The 17,947-nt window shown below is 55.4% G+C and overlaps 2 protein-coding genes across 3 annotated transcripts; both read right to left on the reverse strand.

Annotated features, from left to right (window-relative positions):
• Positions 1-610: 610 nt before the first annotated feature.
• On the reverse strand, positions 611-15,827 carry PTPN6 (protein tyrosine phosphatase non-receptor type 6). Of its 2 annotated transcripts, none has more exons than XM_028532801.2 (16): positions 15,518-15,827; positions 10,430-10,552; positions 10,010-10,204; positions 7,321-7,510; positions 7,038-7,154; positions 6,818-6,931; positions 6,372-6,468; positions 5,905-5,984; positions 5,557-5,706; positions 4,135-4,266; positions 3,860-4,014; positions 2,030-2,097; positions 1,781-1,932; positions 1,591-1,682; positions 1,059-1,200; positions 611-813 (listed from the first exon to the last, which is right to left on the reverse strand). In XM_028532801.2, exons 1-15 carry the CDS (start codon positions 15,529-15,531, stop codon positions 1,086-1,088), a joined length of 1,794 nt encoding a protein of 597 aa, XP_028388602.1. In that variant the 5' UTR covers positions 15,532-15,827; the 3' UTR covers positions 611-813; positions 1,059-1,085. The 2 variants fall into 2 exon arrangements, with proteins under 2 accessions (XP_028388602.1, XP_035873226.1); XM_036017333.1 differs by lacking the exon at positions 15,518-15,827 and adding an exon at positions 10,641-10,808.
• A 443-nt stretch (positions 15,828-16,270) lies between these two features.
• C2H12orf57 (chromosome 2 C12orf57 homolog) lies at positions 16,271-17,836 on the reverse strand. The gene is made up of 3 exons (XM_028532529.2): positions 17,657-17,836; positions 17,183-17,359; positions 16,271-16,445 (listed from the first exon to the last, which is right to left on the reverse strand). Exons 1-3 carry the CDS (start codon positions 17,706-17,708, stop codon positions 16,294-16,296), a joined length of 381 nt encoding a protein of 126 aa, XP_028388330.1. The 5' UTR covers positions 17,709-17,836; the 3' UTR covers positions 16,271-16,293.
• Positions 17,837-17,947: the final 111 nt, after the last annotated feature.

Here is a 17,947-nt window from a genome sequence, read left to right on the forward strand (position 1 = left end):
AGATATAAATATAGATATAGATATAGACACTGTGGCTAGTGTGGCTCAGTAGATTAAGTGCCGGCCTGTGAAGCAAGGGGTCACCAGGTTGATTCCCAGTCAGGGCACGTGTTTGGGTGGCAGCCAGGTCCCCAGTAGGGGGCATGCGAGAGGCAACCACGCATTGATATTTCTGTCCCTTTCTCTTTCCTTTCTCCTCACTCTAAAATAAATAAATAATAAAATCTTAAAAATATATATTTACTTTAAAAAATAAAATAAAAAATAAATAACAGTGCCTGACACATGGTGCACGTGTTATGAATTATTGTTGCCTTTGCAGTTTTTGTGCCTCATCTCGGTGATCTTCACAGCTGCCTGGAAATCCTCCACTTTCCAGGACAGAGGCTGGGGAACCTGGCCCACAGCCACACTCTTAGGTGTGTTAAGCAGAGTCCAGAGCCAGGTCTGTCTGACTGTGAAGATGGAGCTTTTATTCGCCACCCCCCCCCCAAACACACACACACACACACACACACACACACACACACACACACGCCTCTCCCTGCCCACCTGTCCCTCCACCCCCTTCAGCCCTTCCCACCAGGCAGCACAGAGTTAGAGACCCACACACAGTGATCCTGGGGTCTTTATTTACAAGAGTAGAAAGGTCTGGCCCCACCTGGAGCCTGGGGCGGGGAGGGGGCTATATACAGGGTCTGGGAAAGGGAGGTGCAGACGCGACCATTTAAATTACAATAGAGTTGGGCTGGCAGCTCCTAGGCTCAGGCTGTAGATGTTCACTGGAGGCTTCTACGGAGATCAGGGCTGCAGCTGCAGAGAGAAGGGAATGAGGGCAGCTGCAGAGAGAAGGGAATGAGGGTGTGAGGGCAGAACCTGGGGAAGGGTCAGGAGAGCTGCTATGGAAGGGCTGGGAAGGGCAGAGTGAGGCTGCAGCCATTCAGGGTAAGCTCCAGAGCCAGAGGACACTGGAGGCAGGGGAGGGGATATCTCTGGGCAGAGGGGTCAGGGGACACTGGGGGCAGGGCAGGGCTGAGCCCTGAGCAGCAGGGCCATACCATGGCTGCCTCAGGACGGTGCCCAGCTCACTTCCTCTTGAGGGAGCCCTTGCTCTTGTCCTTGTCTGCTGACCGCTGCTTCTTCACCTTCTCCTCCCTCTTGTTCTTACTCTGCAGGTTCTCGTACACATCCTCCTTGTGTCTGCAGTGGGATGGGCAAGTGTGGGCAGTTGGCCCAGGTCAGGAGACAGTGCAGCGTCACCCAGCACCAGCAGCCCCTTCTGGGCCACTCTGCCTCACAGGTGAGAACACTGAGGCCAGGAGATGGAGGAGAGCTGGTCACTCTCCTTGCACTAGACTAGCAGCTCCTTGGGGGCAGAGGCTCCATCTCACACCTTAATATATTGCCAGCACCCAGCACAGGCCCCACACAGAAGAAGGGCACTTGGGAAACACTAAACACAAGTTCAAGCTTGAACTTGAACCCAGGTCTCCTCAACAACAGCACCTGTCCTCTCTGGAAAGAGAGGGTCCAGCTGGGGAGGAAAAAGGGGTGAATGCTGGGAGGTGGCAGGCAGGGAAGGCCACTCACTTGGACGAGGTGCGAAAGGCCTTGGCATGGGCATTCTTCATGGCAGGGGGGTAGGAGATGTTCCCATACTCCGACTCCTGGCCCTTCTGGGACTGCAGGCAGAAGCATGGTGGGAGGGCAGTGGTCTCAAGCAGAACCAGGTGACACCCACTGCCCTCCCCAGCGCCCCCAGGCCCTGCTTGGCACGCACCTGCATGACCTCCAGCTTCCTCTTGGTGGTTTCAATGAACTGGGCGATGGCCACATAGATGAACTTGTACTGCGCCTCTGTCTGCACCATGCCTGAGCGCTGTGCCCGCACCATCTGGATTGTCTTCTGGATGTCAATGTCACAGTCCAGCCCTGAGCAGGGATGACAGCTAGACCTCAGGCCCAGGGGGAGGGGGACACGAGGAGCTGCTCACCCACCCTACCACCTGCACCCCCCGGCAGCCCTCACCTTTGGTGGCGATGCTCTCCATGAGCATGTCGATGACAATGATGGTGCCTGTGCGGCCGATGCCCGCGCTGGGGAGAGAAGGAGGCACCATCAGAGGCCAGTGCACACCTCCCCAGGAAGGGGGCCCAGAGCTCCTCTCCAGCCACCACTCTCTTTCCACTTCCTCCACTCCCTGCCGTGACTCCTCATTTCTGGCAAGCGTCTGCTGCGAACCCAACCTGGGAAGACCCAGGACCCCCGGTCCCACCGCCGTCCTGCCCACCCCCCTCCCTGGGACCTTCTCTGAAACCCTTGGCCTGAGGGAGGTCTTCCCCTTCTCCCTTCCTAAGTCATCTTTGGAGCTTCTTTCTTCAGGGCTTCATTTCCCTTTTTATTTAGACCCTGATGGCAGGAAAAGGGCAGCCCTCAGACAGTGGGGTGCAGGGGACACACGGGCCAGAAGACGCGGAGGAGCAGTACAGCAGGAAGTCTGTCTGCCTTCTCCCCCACCCTCTGCCTCCACCCTTGGGCAAACAGAGCCCAGGCACCTCAGGACCCCACATGGACCTCAGTCCCGCCCCTTCTCCGGGCCTGTCAGGCTAATGCCCTGAGTCGCGCTAATTTCAAACCCAGATTGTCAAAAATAACCCCCCCTCACCCACTTCCTTCCTGTAACGTCTAAATAAAGGCCATGGGGATTTCAAGAATTGAGTGAGAGTGTGGGGGTGGGAGGCAGCAGGAGGGTCGTTCCTGGTGATGGGTCTGCCCCTCGAAGCAGAGCATGGGGGCACCTCCAGACCCGGGCCACCGAGCCCTGCCCCAGGAAAAGCAGTTGCTGGTGAGGAAAGAAGTCGAGGGCCTCACAGCCTGGCTCACATGGAGGGGGCGGGAAGAGAAGAGCACAGAGCAGGTTTCTATTTCCCGTTCCCTGACAGCTCCCACTTCTTGAGGGTTTTCTGTACTCCAGACACAACGATAGAATCTCATGTAATCCTCACCACAGCCCTGTGCGATCCTGACTTTATAGATGAGGAAGCTGAGGGTCAGAGAAGTGAAGTAATTTGTCCAAGGTCACCCAGCCGGTGAGTGGAGGAGCTGGAATTTACACCAGCAGTCTCTGTCCCAGACCCTGTGCCCACTTCCCCCCACCCACCGGGGCCAGGCCGGATGGGTCGGCCCGTCTGTGGGACTCTGCCCCTCAGACGTGCTCCTCCTTGCTGACTGAACCCCTCAAAAGGAATGGGGTCTCCTGACCATGAACATGAGGATCTCCCCTGGAGGCAGTGATGTAGTGCCCCTCCTGAAGATATCACCTGTCCCTGCATACGCAGGCCAAGTGGCACTTGGCTGGGAAGGGGGGCTGTTGCTGGGAGCAGCAGTGAAAAAGCCCGGCACTCGCAGGGCTGCAGGTGGAGAAAGAGAAGGGACGGAGAGCCACACTGACCCCACATGGAGGGTGGTGGGGCCGAGAGGAAATGGGCTGAGTGGGCCAGTACGAGAAAATGGCGACCAGGACCTTGGGCTGTTGTGAGTGCCAGCCCAGGCTCTCCCCTGACCCGCTGGCTAGGTCTGTTTCTTCACCTGTCTTTGGCAGGGATGGACAAGATGGTACACCCAGGGAGGTCTCTGGGAAGGCCACCCCAAGCACAGGATCAGACAGTGGGGTTGATTCAAGCTAAGTTTCACCCATGGATCTGGAGCCCCAGGGGGCCCACCAGAGGCTGGGGGAGAGGGGAAGGCAATAAAGGAGTTAACACATAAATTGCTTACAGTGTGCACGGCACTCAGCAACATTTACTCGCCAGCTACTGTTTTTGTGGTCACTACTAATCTATGTATTATTCTTCTCACCTGCAGTGCACGATGATGGGCCCTGCGTGAGGCAGACTTTCCTGCCGCTGATTGACCTGGTCCAGGAAGCTGAGGACGCCCCCAGGCTCGCTGGGGACACCATGGTCAGGCCAGCTCAGGTACTGGTAGTGCCAGATCTCCCGCACCAGGTTCGCCTGGACAGAGTACGAGAATCAGTGTCCCCCGCTCCCACACATGGCTCCATCCCTCCCAAGCCAGACCAGAGAACAGGTCCGAGGAGGGCCCGTAAGGGGGAGGTGGTAGGGGATACTCACATTGTCCAGCGGGGAGACCTGTAGGGTGCGGAGTTTGTACTCAGCTGTGTCGTGTTCCCCACAGCTGGTTACAGAGTAGGGCCCATACACGCGCTGAGTGCCCACCTCTGGCCAATATGGGACACACTTGTTCTGGAAGGGAAGGTGGGGGTGGAGAATGAAGCAGAGAAGCAGGCGTGAGGCTGGGCGTTCTGGGCCCTGTTCTAGGTCCCAAGTCCTGGTGCTGGCCCAGTCAACATCTCTTAGATGAACGGGTGAGCTGGCCAAGAGTCAGAGTCTCAGGACCCAGGGCTGAGACTTGACCAGCCACCTAACTTACAAGCCATTCGATACACATAGGCTGACACACGCCCTAGACCTGAAGCTGTGCAAACAAGGCAGGAGTCACAAATGCAAATAAGAGGCAGTCTGCACCCCTGAGCCTCCAGGAGCTCACAGAGAGACAGGTAGACAGGAAAACATGGAGCGTGGGGGAGGGAGAGACTAATTCTTCCTCTAGGTTATGGAGGAAATCAGAGATGGCTTCACAGAGGAGGGAGCATTCGAACTGAGTCTTCACAAATGAGGAGTCTGTCAGGCAGAGATAGTGCAGAGAGAGGAAGTCATTTCCTAGCAGCAAGTGAGCTTGTGCAAAAAGGCACAGAAACCTGAAAGAGCCCGGCCCTCTGGAAGCAATGGATGTTGCAGAGAGGCCGCCAGGTCTTGAGTGCCAAGCCTTAGAGTGTGACTTAATCCTGAAGGCAACTGGCAGCCGTTGAAGGGTCTTCAGCGAGGGGACTACGTGACACAGCCTGTGAGTTGGACGGGATCACTTTGACTACAGTACAGAGGGTTCTGCCGTGCAGGGGTGAGAGGAGAAAGCCAACTCGAGAGACTTCTAAGGCAAAGGAGACAAGAGGGGCTCTTGGCTACGTGGGGACAGATGGAGGAGGAGCAGGCAGAATGTTTGCTTCAGGACACTTTGAGGCAGAAGCCCGATTGAAAACCTGGGTCTAGGCCCTGGCTGGGCAGCTCAGTTGGTTAGAGCGCCGTCCTGGTACGCCAAGGTTGTGGGTCGGATCCCCAGTCAGGGCACACACAAGAACCAACCAATGAATGCACAAATAAGCAGAACAACAAATCGATGTTTCTCCCCTCCCCCCACCTTTTTCTCTCTCTAAAATCAATAAATAAGAGTTTTCAAAATAAAAATAAAAAAAAAACTCTGGGCCTGGGTCTGGTAGTCAGGAGAGCCCAAGGCTGGAAGCGGGGATCTGGGAGTCAGAGTGTATCCAAGACTTTGTGCCTATTTCCCAAGAAGGGCTGAACCCTTGCCCTCTGAGGTACCTTTCTACCCTGACATCCTTTGCTTTGATGGTGGTAGGCAATGAGTAGTGGGGAGGGGGTGTGGGGGTCAGGGGGCGGCGAGGGGCCCCGTCTTACCCGGCCTTTCTCCACCTCCCTGGTGGTCATGACGATGACACGGCTGTTCTCCTGCCATATCATCTGCCAGAAGTCGTTGACCGTGGCATCCAGGCAGCCCTGGCTGGCAATGTAGGTCTTAGCATTCTCATCAGGGCCTAGCAGCTGGTTCTGGACACAAGTGCAGAAGACATACATCAGGACTGTGGGCCTCCCGGCTCAGGACACGCCCTTTGCCCCCACCACCCTCAGCCACACAAGTCATCAGCTTTGACTTTGCCCACACACCTCTGGACCTGGTGGCCCCCTGAGATGCGGAATCCCCAGGGCCCAGCCTCTCCTCCTGTATGACTTGTGGGCAACACTGACCTTGATGTAGTTGGCGTTGATGTAGTCAGACCCAGGGATGTTACTGTCACGCCCCTGCAGGATCACTCGGCTGTGGTCGACTGAGAGCGAACAGAGAGGAGGCCAGAAAGGCCTGGGTCAGTAGGAGCTCACCAGCCCCTGGGTCAGGCCCTTCCTAAACTCACAGGCTATTGCTGTCCGAGAAGCCATGAGGCTCTCAGAGCACTGTGGGCTGGCAGGGCACCTGCAGGAGTTGGGGTGGAGGCGTCAAAGGAAGGACAGCGGTGAGGGTGGCGGGTGCGGGAGGCTCTACTGGGAGGAGTAGAGGCTGTCTGAAGGAGCGGAGGTTCTGCTGTGTGTGGGTGGGGGGCAGACCCTCCCGGAGATGGGCGCAGATGATGGGGGAGCTGGGCTGAGGGAAGGAGAATCTCCTGGGGGAATGGGTGCTGCTCGGGAGCAGGAGAGATGGAGGCTGCGGGGGTGCTCACAGGGCAGAATGTTCTTGTAACGGTTCTTGCTCTTGTTCTCTGGCCGCTGCCCTTCCAGCCGCTCGTGCAGGTTCTTCACCTCCTGCTTCTGCAGACTCTGAGGGGCGAGAGGGGGCAGTGGAGCATCAGCCCCTGGAAGCGGTGTCCGTGGATGGACACAGCATGGGGCAGGTCAGCCCTGACAGGGAAGCTCAGCTGGTTAGAGCATCATCCCTACACACTAAGGTACTGGTTTGGTGCCCTGTCAGAGCACATGCAAGAAGCAAACAACAAATGCATAAATAAGTAGGACAACAAATCAAGGTTTCTCTCTGTCTCTCTCTCTCTCCCTTCCTCTCTCTAAAATCCACCAATAATTTTTTTAATGGGGCATATCAGCATCAGGGGTAGAGAGAGAAGGGTTTCTCCACCCCACGCTAGACGCCCTGATGGCCCCCATGACACACCTCAAACTCCTCCCAGAAGCCGGCCTTGGCTGTGTCCTCCGACTCTTGCTTCTTGTTCAGTTCCAAGACCCGGTTCTCAATGTCAGCTGCGTTCACCCGTGTGGCATAGTATGGCTGGGGTGGGCGAGGGTGAGAAGTCAGCGGCTTCCAGACCTCCGAGGCTCGTGGGGCTGAGGGACTGCTCAGAGGGAGGAAAGAGGCAACCAGGCCCACCCCTCACCTGCCGCAGGTAGACAAAGGCGCCCGAGGCCTCCTCAATCCCCGTCTTCTTGAAATGCTCCACCAGGTCCGTGAGGCTGTCAAAGGTCTCTGAACCACCCACCGTGTAGCGTCCACCCTGAGGGATACCAAGTCAGGCCACCCCACGGGGCCTGCGTCTCCCTCCCTCTACCCCCAGCCTTGAACGGAAGCCCGGCTGATCCTCCCCACCGCCCACGCCATGAACGCAGATGGGAGCCCCAGTAAGATCCCCCCCGCCCCCGGCAACTGCCCGGCTGCCTTACCTCACACATGACCTTGATATGGGTGACTTTGGGCGGGGAGCCTGGGCCAGCTTTGGGTTGGTCACTGAGCACGGACAGCACAAAATCTCCAGGCTGACTGAGACTCTCACGCACGAGGAATGTCCAGGGCTCACCCTTGGCCTGCAGCAGCGTCTCCGCCTGCCCCCCAGACATGTGGCCATGGTACCACCTAGAAGAGGCAGCATCAGCAAAGATGAGTCCTGGGCCAAGGGGCAGTTACTGAGCAGAGGTGCTCACAGGGCAGGGCAGGGAAACTGAGTATCTGTGATGTGCTAGATGCTTTCACATCCACCACAACATTTAGGTCCGTTACTCACAAAAACACAAAGAGGTAGGTACCATCCCCACTTTACAGATGAGAAAACTGAGGCTGGTGATTACACATTGGCCCCAGGCCCTTGCTGATTCAAGGCAAGCCTCAGGAGTGCTAACCAGGTCCACCTCTGCAAGTTTCAGACAAAAGCAGAAAGGCAGGCTATATCCAGAATATTTAGAGGGGAGAAACTCAGGAAGAGTCCCCATCAAAGACAGGGCTAAGCTCGGGAAAGAGAACAGAGAGTAAGAGAAATGCAAAGGTCAAACCACAGACAGCCATGGAGATGGGAGAGACGGAAGTCACCAGGGAGGCACGACGACGGGAGAACTCCCCCAGGGAGGCGGGGAAGACAGCCTGCTGGGGAGACTGGTTTAGGGGGCTCTGGGGTGACTGGGGATGATGCCATTGAAAGGCAAGCTGGGGTTCAAAGGGGTTCAAAGGGGCTCAAAGGGGCAAAAAGCAGAACTAGGACCTTTCCCCAAAGCACACCCCCTTCCCAGGAGGAAACTGTAGCCCCACAATGCCCAGCCCCACAGGAAACCACGTGATGGAAAAAACACAAAACTCCTTCTGGGGAGAGAGTGAGAAGTGAGGTTGTGAGGTTTCCTCAGCCCAGGGACCTCGGGAGGGGGGCATTTTCCAACCGCAAGGAAGGGGGGAAAGAGGGAGGGGACCCATCTGTCTCACCCATCTCACTCCGGCCCAGAGAAGACCACAGCTCAGAGACCTCCAGAGTCCCCTGGACCCCCCCGGGCCACCCCATCCCACCACTTAAGGACAGGCTCGGGTGCCAGGGCAATGAGGAGGGGTCCAGCCCTCTCCCCCCAGCCTCCAGGATGAGGAAGTTTCCATGCAAATGTTAGGCTGACCACAGGCACAGAGCTAGCCATCAAGGGGACAAATGCAAATTCCTGTGGAGGAGGAGGAGGGGCAGCAGTCAAGGCCCAGACACAGACAGAGGCTTTGAGAAAGAGCTTCCCTCACACTTCCAGGGTCAGGGGTGAGCCCAGGCGTTCAGGCTGGGTAACCAAAAGGGCTCTTCGAGTCAGCTTCCCTGGTCTTAACCAGCCCTGGCCCCGGCTCTGCTCTTCTCCCATTCCTCCCCAGTGATGTGAACCCAGGCCCGGCCTCCGCCCCCAGGGGGCTCACTCAGCTCCTTGTCTCCCTCCAGATCAATACCCAACCTACTGATTCTCTATGGTCTGGCCACCCGGTTCTCCTCTGGCAGGACAGAGCATGGCTGTGGGCAAGGGTGGAGAGAGGACATGAGAAGTTCAGAGGGTGACAAACTCCCATGCGTGCTCCCGGTGAGACGACGAGGGACAGGGTGCGAAAGGACTGGGGAGGGCAGTGATGAGCAAGATCATCAGTGCTGAGCATTCACTCCTAGAAGATGTGGCTTCAAAGGAAGTGGATCAGTAGCTTCATGTTGACTGGAGAGAGGTCCCTTTGTGGTGGGACATGGGGCCTGCACGTCACCTCATCCAGTTCTAAGTTTTAATCAGTGACTTGGACAAAAATACTGATACAAGGTGGGAGGCAAGCATCTCAGAAACACTGAAAACTGACAGAATCAAGTTCAGGATCATTTCAATGATCAATGCACAAGTACATTACAAGGGCAAGTTGGTTTGGCCCCAGGAGTGTGAGGGTAAAAAAAAAATCCCTAGAGTTTTTCAGCTACCCTTTGCCCTAATAGGAGCTGTCATTGAGATAGCAGCCCAAAGGAGCCACCTGAGATGCTGAGTGTTCAGGTGCCCCCACCTCCCACCCAGACTTTAGGGAGACCACCTGGGGTGTGGCCAGCCCAGGCCTGGGGCCACATCTTTGGAGCCAATGGGACGGAAGGGAAATGCCTTGAGTATTATTACCCTGTGCCCAGGTGCTAGGCCCTTGCACATGTGACTATGTGTCCCAGGGACGCCCGACCAGCCCCAAGGTGGGCCCATTCCCTCTGGTTTGCTCAGATAAGGCAGTAAGTGTCTTCAGGGATGTTAGCCCCTGTGCTCCTTCTCAGTACCCTCCTCCTCCTGTATTAACCTGTGCTGGAGGAGGGAACAGTTATAGGAAGTCAGATTCAGTTCCACAGAAGGAAGAAGAGCTTTCTAACAACAGAGCTGGCCACAGGAACAGCCTCTCTGTCACCAGTAATGCCTGGGTTTCCAGCTGACGGGGACCCTGAAGAAGGCCAAGGCAGCCTCTTGCAATCCCAGGGGTTGGTGGGAAGGGGTGGGAGGTCAGTCCTCGGAGACGAGGCCTCGGGGTCACATGGATGAAAGAGGGCCGCAGAGGAGCCAGGGTGGGGAAGGCGCCGACAGGCCAACAGGCCGGGGTGGAAGCAGAGCCCCTCACCTCTCACTGGTAGGGTCGGAGCAGTTAAGCGGGTACTTGAGGTGGATGATGGTGCCATCGCGGTCCTGGAGGACGCCGTGCTGCTGCGTGTAGTACTCCACCAGCTCCGTCAGTGTCGCAAACTTCTCCCCTCCATACAGGTCATAGAAATCCCCCGAGTTCTGGATGCGAATGTGGGTCACCTGATCCCCTACCCTGCAGGACACCAGGGAGTGAGGCCAGTGGGTGCAGGAATAGTGGTGGGGAGGGCTCGGGGAGGGCTGGGGGACGGGCTGAGTGTGGGGCCACACACAGGATGGGGTGGACAAATACAGGGACAGGGACGTGCTGGCCCTGGGCGATGGGGAGTCGGCAACGCCACAAGGGAACCAGAACAAACAGCCAAAATACTGCTCCTGAGTGGAGCTGAGGGCCACCTACCTGACAGAAAGGGAGAAGTCACCCTGGTTCTTCCGACTGGGCCGAGCCAGGAAACTCCCGTGGACACCTCGGCCCTTGAGCAGGGTCTCTGCGTCCAGCCCACTGAGGTCTCGATGAAACCACCTGGGAGGCCCAGGAGGGCGGTGAGGAGAGGTCGCATGGGCTCCAGGTCACCCATGCCTCCTGCCTACCGTGGGTCCCAGGCCCTTACCTCACCATCCTGGGGGCTCCCCAAGAGGAAAGGGGTGCAGGGAACGAGGTGGTGCCGGGAGTCCGGGCAAGTGGAGCACGCTAGGGGTAAGCCTCCACCGAAGCCCTCGGCGCCCAGACCACCTCACCACCCCTGCAGTCCTGGTTCTGGGGCTGCCACTCCAATGGCTCAGGGCCGCCAGCAGGGCGGGGACAGGAAGGGGCGCGGCCCCCTTGGGGGAACTCACTGTACTTCTCATTTTAGAGCAGAGGGAAGAGAAGCAGAGCCTGTGGAGATGGGGGTGGGGATGGGGCCCACTTCCCACGTCTGCCATCAAAGACCTCAGGAGCATGGCAGTGCACAAATAGGGACACACGTGTGCCTTGTGCCCCCCAAGCAAAGGCCATGCTCCATACATGTAACCCCACACAGTCACATGCCATCTCTCGCTGCTCCACGCAGCCTTCCCTGGTCCAAGGTAACAGTGATGGTCCTGGCGATCACTGCCATTGACTGGAACCTCACCGTCCACCAGGCACTGTGCTTTAGGGGCCTTATCTGCTCTACCCCTCACAATAGCCCTATGAAGCCGGTACTATCTTTATCCCCATGTTATAGACAAAGAACCTGAGGCGCTGGGCGTGTAGGGAACTTGCCCAAGGTCACCCAGTCAGTAAGTAGCAGTGTCACAACAAAACCCAGCCTGTCTGGTTGTAAAGCCAGTGATCGTAGCCACCATATGCTGGCTCTCTAGGCTTCAGAAAACGGGTGGGAGCCTCTTCTTCCATTGAGGCTGCAGCAGGATGGGGAGAGTCCCTAACAGGCAAGGCATGCAGATGCTTACAAAGGAAGGGGTGCCCTTGCCTTCCCGGCACACGCTGATGAAGAGGGGCCACTGAGGCAGAGGGATGGACAAAATGGCCCCTGTGCAGCCTGCCAAACTTGCACATTTTCTACTTCTTGTCCTCGGGCCTTTGCCCCCACCCTGCCCTAACCATGCAGTTGGAGCCCAAGAAAGAAATGGGGGTGTGTGTGCAGAGTCGGGGAAGCAGGTGGGGGCAGAGTTGCCAGGCCCCTTGGGTCCAACCACCCTATGCCCGAGCCATAGCTTCTTGCCAAGTGGGACTGATGTGAATCAGCCTGGGCCCAGAACAACCAGGGACGTGTCTCCTGGGGCCTGGAGCCTGGGGCCAAGGTCCCTGCCATGGCTGATATTCTCAGGGCTGGTTGACCTTGAGCGGCCATACACACTAAAAGCCTATGATGCTCTCTGTATGTGATTCCAGTGCAGACACCGCCCAACCAAAATGAGATGAAAGACGCCCAACAAAGAATATAAAAGACAGCCATGTTGGCGGCTTCCCCTAGGGAGGGAGACTGGGCTGGCTGGAGGAGAGGGCTGGGAGGGACATTGACTTCTCTCTTCTACCTTTTTGAAACCTTGTAGCACGGGCATGCATTACCTTTATAAAAATAAATTCACCCTGTCCTGCATGGCTCAGTGGATTGAGCACCAGACTGCAAAGCAAAGGGTCGCCAGGTCGATTCCCAGTCGGGGCACATGCCTGGATTGTGGGCCAGGTCCCCCGTAAGGGGTGCACGAGAGGCAACCACACATTTATGTTCTCTCTCTTTCTCCTTCCCTTCCCCTCTCTCTAAAAAATAAATAAAATCCTTTTAAAAATAATAAAAATAAATTGACTGGGAGAATGCAATTTCCAGAGAAGTTCTGGGGAGTAGGTAATGCCCTACATCTTGATCTAGGTAGCGCATACATGAGTGTGTTAATCTGAGGTTCATCAGGCTGTGTGCTTAATATTAATACACATTATGTATATCATACCTAATTTTAAAATAAGGAAAAAGAAATAACACTGTTAAAGCCCAACAAAAGTCTATTTTTCCTATGATGACTACTATATCAGTTTTTGAAACATCCAACATCCATGTCCACCCTAGGGCTTTTTATCCCCTCTTTCTGGTACCCGGGGGGACTTGCTCACTCTGCCCATTGCATGGTTTAACGCTAACTATCCTCCAGCGCTGGACAGCCACACTGAAAGACCACGAGTTCCCTCCCACAGCAGGGGCAAGAAAAGCGGCTGCAAGGTCCACTCCGCCACAGAGGGCCCCTGCCAGTCTCGCTTACCGCCAAGTGCTCAAACTTCACATAATGCCTCACGTAGAGTGCATGTCCAACAAACAAGCTCATCAATACCCATGCCCCTCCGGGGCCACAGGTCCAGCAAGCATACTTCTGGCTTGTCATATACAGACATGTGCACACACACACAGTCATCCATCTGTGTACACACAGTCCCACTACATGCACCTCATCCGCCATGTCCAGTACAAATACCCACATGGGGCTGTGCTGGTGGTACAGCGGTGAGTGTAGCTGCCCTCCAGATGCCTACATGGATGCCCCATCCTGACCCCACACAAAGTGGCAGGTCCATGCTCAGCACTGAACACCTGCCGCATGCTGGCCCCAGGGCCAATGTCCTTCTGGGGCTTAACCCCACTTGGTAGAAAGACACTAGCTAGGCCCTGACTCATGGAAGAGGCAGGGATTTTTCTGAAAGGTGTCAAGCCAGAAGACAGACACTAAGGTAAGATGTACAGAATCTGGTGTCCCCTTAACAGGAAAATAAGTAACAACCACCTTCCTTACCTTGGCAGAAGCACCCCAGTGCTGGTGGAGCACTCGCACACACTGAGTCCTGCCTGGGCCTCACACGTCCCTGTGACGTAGGGATTATTTTCCCCGTTTTTTTAAGGGAGGAAAACAGGCTCAAGGAGGCTGAGAGTTACAAAAGTCAGAGCCTAACAGTTCCGAAGAAAAAACTATTCACAGGGGAAGCAGGGAGACAAAGGGAGACAGACAGAGATCAGTGGTGATGCAGAAAGACAGTCTAGAAAAGCGAACAAGGCAAAATAATCTCAAGAAAGTTATCCAGCTTCCCTGAGCCTCAGTAGCTGCACCTGAAAACTGGGCTTAACAGTACTTCCCAAATACGGATACAAAAAGACTGATGTGTAATAGGGTTTTGGTACCAACAGCTTCTGCATTACAAATTAATCCACATGCCAACCCCAGTTAGTAGGTCTCATCAGCCCAATTTTAGAAACAAAAATGAAGGCTCAGAGAAGTTAAATAAGTTGCCCAAGGTCACGAGGTCTCTCTCGTGAGAGAGAAGGTGGACAAACCAAGACTGCCTGACACCAGCGCTGGTTGTCCTTTCTGACACACAGACCACACTGCTGGAGCAAGCTTCACTGGGATGTGGGGAGGTGTTGGCACAGCCCACGGGAGAAGCTCAAAGGCTGGCACTCCCAGGAGGCAGCACCAAGGTGGCAGGCACAGGACCCACGGGAGCAGGGCTGGGTGTGAGAGAGCAGCGAGCCCTCTGCTGCAAAGCTGCTCTGAGAGGCTGAGACCTGTTGCAGAGGATTTTTAGACCAGGCTGAGGGACCAAGGAGGGGTGCTGCACCAGGAGAGGCTTTACCACCCACCTACTAGGAAAACGACCATGGCAGGCAAATAAAAGGGAGCAGGGTGGGTAGCCCTGGCTGGTGTGTGGCTCAGTGGACTGAGTGCTGGCCTGCGAACCAAAAAGTCGCAGATTGGATTCCCAGTCAGGCCACATGCCTGGGTTACGGACCAGGTCTCCGGTTGAGAGGCAACTAATCAATATATCTCAAAAATAATAAAATAATAAAATAAAAGGCATCAGGGAAACGGATAGACTGGATAAGAATTGCTGACAGTGACCGGGCGTGCACTGGGGAAGGCAGCACAGGTGGAAAAGAGGGGGGCGACCAACCCACCAACCCACCAACACTCCAGCAGGTCTTCGCTGCAAGAGCCAGACTCTCACAGGTCGGCCTGGGCCCTGCCTTCCTCTCCACTCGTTCCCTCCAGGCACACTGTCCTTGTTCCCACAGCAAGGCCATCCCCTCTGCCCAGGGTGCTGCGCTGGCTCTTCTAGGTCTCAGCTCGTCCCCTGCTCCAGAAAGCCCTCCCTGACCCCTCGAGCTGCTCCTCAAGCGGCAGCCCCAGACACCAGTTGTTTTGTTTCACGCTGAGAATCTGAAATCAGCCCGTCTGTTGCATTCTTCGTGTGATCTGTCACCTCCCACTGAAGTGAGGCTCTGTGAGAGCAGCAACACGCACACCGGTGTGCTGCAAGAATGTTTAAAACGTGCCGTACCTGACCATGTAGTCGGGGGCACTGACCTCTTTTCCCTTAGATTGTCATTTAAAAAAAAAAAAATGACAATAGCCAACACAACAATAACTGTCCAGTATGAATAAATCAAAATTATACCTATTTTGGGGGTCAGATCAGCAAAAAACATATTTTTTTAGTGTGCCGCAGAATTTTAGTAATTCGTTTATGTATGCCTTGAGATGAAAAATGTTGAAAATCACTGTGCTACAGTATTGCCAGCACCTTAAAAAGTACCAAGCACATAACAGATGCTCACTGTGTATCTGTTGAATGAATGATGCCGGGGAGGGGAAAGAAAGTGGAACAAAGGCACACTTTCTCGGGTTTGCCTTTCGGACACATTGTTACAGGTGATGCGGGCTACCCAGGGGGCCAGGTCTTAAGCACAACAGCAGAAGCAGGGGACCAGAGGCTGGAGAGAGAAATGCAATGGTGAGAATACACATCTGTCGGGGGAATAGTGCTGGAGAAGAAGGGGGAGCCCCCCACCAGGAGCACAAATGAACCTGGAGTTCCTCAAAACTTGATGCAGACCCAGGGCTGGGAGCAGTGACAAACTGCATTCATGGTCACTCACACACCTGTCAGGAATGAGCATGAACCTTGCCCCTCCCTCCCAAACTAACCGGAGACTGTAGCACTCAGGTGGAACAGGAGACTTACCCATGAGACAGCATCTCCCCTGAGGGATGGGGGTGTCACAGACAGCGGGCCACAAAGGACAGAGCTGAACCCAAGGTGCAGCGGTGTAGTGGCCCAAACCTGGTGAAAAATGCTCTGAACTCAGCCACTTCCTCCTCAATGCTGTCCACTGGGCCAATGGTAGAGCAGCAACAAGCCTCTGGACTAATGATCCCCAGAAAAGGAACAGGTGGGGTGGGGCTGGCCTCAGACCAACCACAGCAGCCTGCTTTTCCCTCCAGCTCTACTTCTTGGTCGGGAGTCCAGGGCTGCCGCCTGCCTGTCCAGGGCCTCCTTCCCTTGGGAGGGGAGGAGCCACCTGGAGCTCCACCTGGAGCTCCAGCTGACATGGCAGCAGGAGGGCGGGTGGGGGCAAGGACCAGGAAGTAACCCTGGCCAATCGAACACCAACCAATGGGGAGCCTCTTGATCCACAGCCACCAAACAAGCCTCAGGAAAAGCTCAGAAAGCCCCACTCCTCAGCAGAGGTGCTGCCTGTGCAGGCCTACCAACCCAGGATGTCGAATGTGCAGCCCACACACCCTCCTACCCTGCCTTGTACCAGGGTTGGTCCCAACAAGAGTATAGGAAGGATCTGGACAGGGAGATGAGCAGCTGGAATGGCAGAGGGAATCTGGGGCCAGGAGGTGGGGTTGTCGGGTCACAAAAGATTGACATGGAAGCTAAGTCACAGGTATGTTTATTATCCTCGGGAACATCAAGACTTTCCCAGGAAGTGTTATAGGGGAGGCCAACCCTCAGGAGGCAGCGACACCACCACCTGAAGCAGGCCCGTGGGGCGGCAGTGTCATGGGAGGCAGGAACAGCGCCTTCAGCTTGCTGGACAGGCTGGCAATTTCGGGATCCTGAGCTTCATAAGACTTGACCAAGCGGGCAAACTTAAGAACACCTGCAAGGGAGATCTGAGCGTCAACCCATATCCCCAGGGAATGGAGGTGCCCAAGACAAGAAGGTGGGTAGCTTGAATACGAGTAACTAACTGGCTGCTCCCCTTCTGGCCAGGTAGCTGCCTGCAAAACAAGGCACATGCAAGACCTCTGTCCTGTGTGGTTTGCACCAACCACTTCCTGGTCTACACAGGACACAGATAGATGGGATGCGGTGAATGGAAATATACCAAAGCAGTGTACTTCTCACCATCAGGTAAACAATTGTAGCCATTTCATTATAGGAACCCAAAGTATGAACACCCACAAGATCTGACGTCCATAACCACAATACAGGAAGGCCATGGGCCAACTGGTCTAAATCAGATCTCACCAAAGAAAATGAACCTCCAACCCTCAGGGACAGATTAGCTGAAACACCTCGGAGAGGCTGAAGGAGCCTGCTGTCGTCACACAGACATCTCACTAAAGCTTCCAGAACAGGGTTCAGGTCCAGCTCTGCTGTGACCTCGGCACTTAGTTTACTACAGGAGTCTGTTTTTCTCATCTTAAAATGGAGTAGTATAATTAATGGTAACTACAAAATGCATTTAGGACTTCACCTGGTGCAGTTCAGGGAAGACCTTAGGCTCTCAGTGCCAATACTGTTAGTCAGATTGTGGCTGCCGCCGTGTGGCGAGAAAGGAGACGACAGCTCCCAGATTCACTCCACCTCCCCGGCCTTCACCGCCCGGCCCACCTTCCCCGTCGCAGCTGAAGCCGTAGGCTTTGATAACCTCCTGCTGAATTTGTGTAGCCACCGGCAGCACGAATTGCAGCATCTTGCCCATATCGTTGCATGCGTTGTCTCGAGCCTCGTCCATGCGTACGGCGTTCTCGGGGGCCGAGAACGCCTGGATCACCTCGGCCAGGACCACTGTACGGCAGATGCAACCCAAGGTGGCGTCCCGGGGTAGACAGAGGAGCATCGCCAGCAGGCCCAGCCGACAAAGCAAGGAAGAGGGCAAGGAATTAATTAGTGGGCCCAAGCCATAAGAATCCAATACACACGGCTCGGAATCTCTCGCTCTAGGATATCCTTGTTAAAGGAAAGGGGGGGGGGGGGTGGTACCGCGCTCCCCGTTTCCCACCGATGCAAGCATGTCCGTCTGTTAACCACCGCCCGCACCCTCTTCCCGCAGGCAGCCGGCCGGGTAACGAGAACGCTCCTCACCCTTGGCCTGCTCCGCGCTCAGGGCCGCAGGTTGGGCGGAGGCGGACGCCATCGTGCTGTAATGGTTGCACGTGTAGCGAAACCAAAGAAATGCTGAAAAAGGAAACACGCTCTCCCAACTAGGATCTCCAGATGGCTCCAGAAAGGAAAAACCGTGGTAGTCGCAACCGGAAGTTTCGTCAGTGTAATGTTAACTACTTTATTATAAGCTCCTGAAGTCTTTCGTATGTCTCCTAATGTAACACCAGCGTTTTACCCGGCACTAAGAACATACATCTTTAAAGCCCAATA

The sequence above is a fragment of the Phyllostomus discolor genome, chromosome 2, assembly GCF_004126475.2.
Source record: "Phyllostomus discolor isolate MPI-MPIP mPhyDis1 chromosome 2, mPhyDis1.pri.v3, whole genome shotgun sequence".
Taxonomy (NCBI): Eukaryota; Metazoa; Chordata; class Mammalia; order Chiroptera; family Phyllostomidae; genus Phyllostomus; species Phyllostomus discolor.

Bases quoted from the DNA above. Each gene is read 5' to 3' on its own strand.
- PTPN6 (XM_028532801.2), bottom strand. The intron at 6,932-7,037 runs GTGAGGGGTGGG...CGCCCACCCCAG, and splicing joins CCTTTGTCTACCTGCGGCAG to CCATACTATGCCACACGGGT. The intron at 2,098-3,859 runs GTGAGAAGAATA...TTCTCTCCCCAG, and splicing joins CCCATCATCGTGCACTGCAG to CGCGGGCATCGGCCGCACAG.
- C2H12orf57 (XM_028532529.2), bottom strand. From the start codon at position 17,708: ATGGCGTCCGCCTCCGCCCAACCTGCGGCCCTGAGCGCGGAGCAGGCC. The intron at 17,360-17,656 runs GTGAGGAGCGTT...TCTGCCGTACAG, and splicing joins GAGCGCGGAGCAGGCCAAGG to TGGTCCTGGCCGAGGTGATC. The intron at 16,446-17,182 runs GTGGGCCGGGCG...TCTCCCTTGCAG, and splicing joins CTTCAGCTGCGACGGGGAAG to GTGTTCTTAAGTTTGCCCGC.